The 1,409-nt window shown below is 35.6% G+C and overlaps 1 protein-coding gene across 1 annotated transcript; it reads right to left on the bottom strand.

Annotated features, from left to right (window-relative positions):
• Positions 1-433: 433 nt before the first annotated feature.
• LOC147574936 (thymosin beta-4-like) lies at positions 434-990 on the bottom strand. The gene has a single exon (XM_086684700.1). It carries the CDS (start codon positions 981-983, stop codon positions 849-851), a length of 135 nt encoding a protein of 44 aa, XP_086540826.1. The 5' UTR covers positions 984-990; the 3' UTR covers positions 434-848.
• Between the last annotated feature and the right edge of the window lie 419 nt (positions 991-1,409).

The raw sequence follows: 1,409 nt of genomic DNA, 5'->3' as shown, positions 1-1,409 counted from the left end.
TTGAAAACAATGTGTATTCCACTGTTTTAGGATGGAATGTTCTCAATATATCTGTTAGATTCATCTGGTCCAATGTGTCACTCAAAGCCACTCTTTTCTTGTTGATTTTCTGTTTGAATGATCTATCCATTGATGAAAGGGGAGTAAGTCCTCTACTATTATCGTATTTCTATCAATTATTTTCTTCATATTTGTTAAAAAATGCCTTATGTATTTGGGTGTCACTATGTTGGGTGCATAAATATTTACAATTGTTATATCTTCTGGTTGGATTGTTCCCTTTATGATTATGTAGTGTTCTTCTTTGTCTCTTGTTATAGTCTTTGTTTTAGTCTATTTTGCCTGATATAAGTTTGCTACGTTGGCTTTCTATACACTTCCATTTGCATGATAAGTGCTTTTTCCATCCCTTCACTTTCAATCTGCATGTGTCTTTTTTTTTCAGGTTTTAAAACTTTTTATTTGCACATTCAAAAAATTGTATATTTCAATAATTAAAGTTGTTTGAACAAAAAAATGGTTCTGTGATTAAACTGCAAATTACAGCTTGCAGGACACCTTGGGCCAGCTTGGTTTTTACTCTAGATTTCACTCTTGTACCACCCAGCTTCTCTCTTCACCAGCATGCAAGTTCTTTCCCTTCCCAGCCAGCCAGACAAGCAGAAGGGAGAGGTAGGCACGGCCCTTGTTGTCAGTATTTCTTGATTCTTTGATGTAAAAAGGGGCAGCACAGTCATTTAAACTTGATCCAACCTCTTTGCATCTTACAAAGTTAAACAGCTGAAAAAAGTAAAATAAGAAGGCAATGCTTGTGTAATGTACAGTGCATATTGACTGTGCATGCCTCATTATGATTTGCCTGCTTGCTTTTCCTGTTCAGTTGTTTCTTTTGAAGTCAGTGGATTTTTCTTTTGCGTTTCTGTCTTCTTCAGTTTCAACTTATTGAATTTCTCAATCTCAGCCATAATGGGTTTGTCAAACATGGTTTCGGCAGAAAGGAATGAGGTGTGTGAGTGACTGAAGTCCTGTCTGCACAGTGGCTGCTGCATGAGTACCAATCTGCATGTGTCTGCATCTCTCGTAGGCAGCATATGGATGGGTCTTTCTTTTTTTTATCAATTCCATCACCCCATGTCTCTTGAATGGAGGATTTAGTACATTTATATTCAAAGTAATGATTGACAGGTATGTACTTATTGCCATTTAGTTACTTTTTAATGGTTGTTTTCGTAGTTCTTTTCTATTCCTTTCTTCTCTTGCTTTCTTCCCTCATGGTTTGCTGGCTTTCTTTAGTGATATACTTGGATTCCTTTTTTTTAAAAAAATTTGCATATCTATTATCAGTTTTTTGATTTGTGGTTACCTTTAGGTTTATATGAAACATCTTGTGCATATAATAGCCTATGAGT

Source organism: Puma concolor, chromosome D4, assembly GCF_028749965.1.
Source record: "Puma concolor isolate L17-30 chromosome D4, mPumCon1.1.hap2, whole genome shotgun sequence".
In the NCBI taxonomy this organism is placed as follows: domain Eukaryota; kingdom Metazoa; phylum Chordata; class Mammalia; order Carnivora; family Felidae; genus Puma; species Puma concolor.
The sequence above is the reverse complement of the archived record's forward strand: the minus strand, read 5'-3'. Positions and strand labels throughout refer to the sequence as shown.

Bases quoted from the DNA above. Each gene is read 5' to 3' on its own strand.
- LOC147574936 (XM_086684700.1), bottom strand. From the start codon at position 983: ATGTTTGACAAACCCATTATGGCTGAGATTGAGAAATTCAATAAGTTG.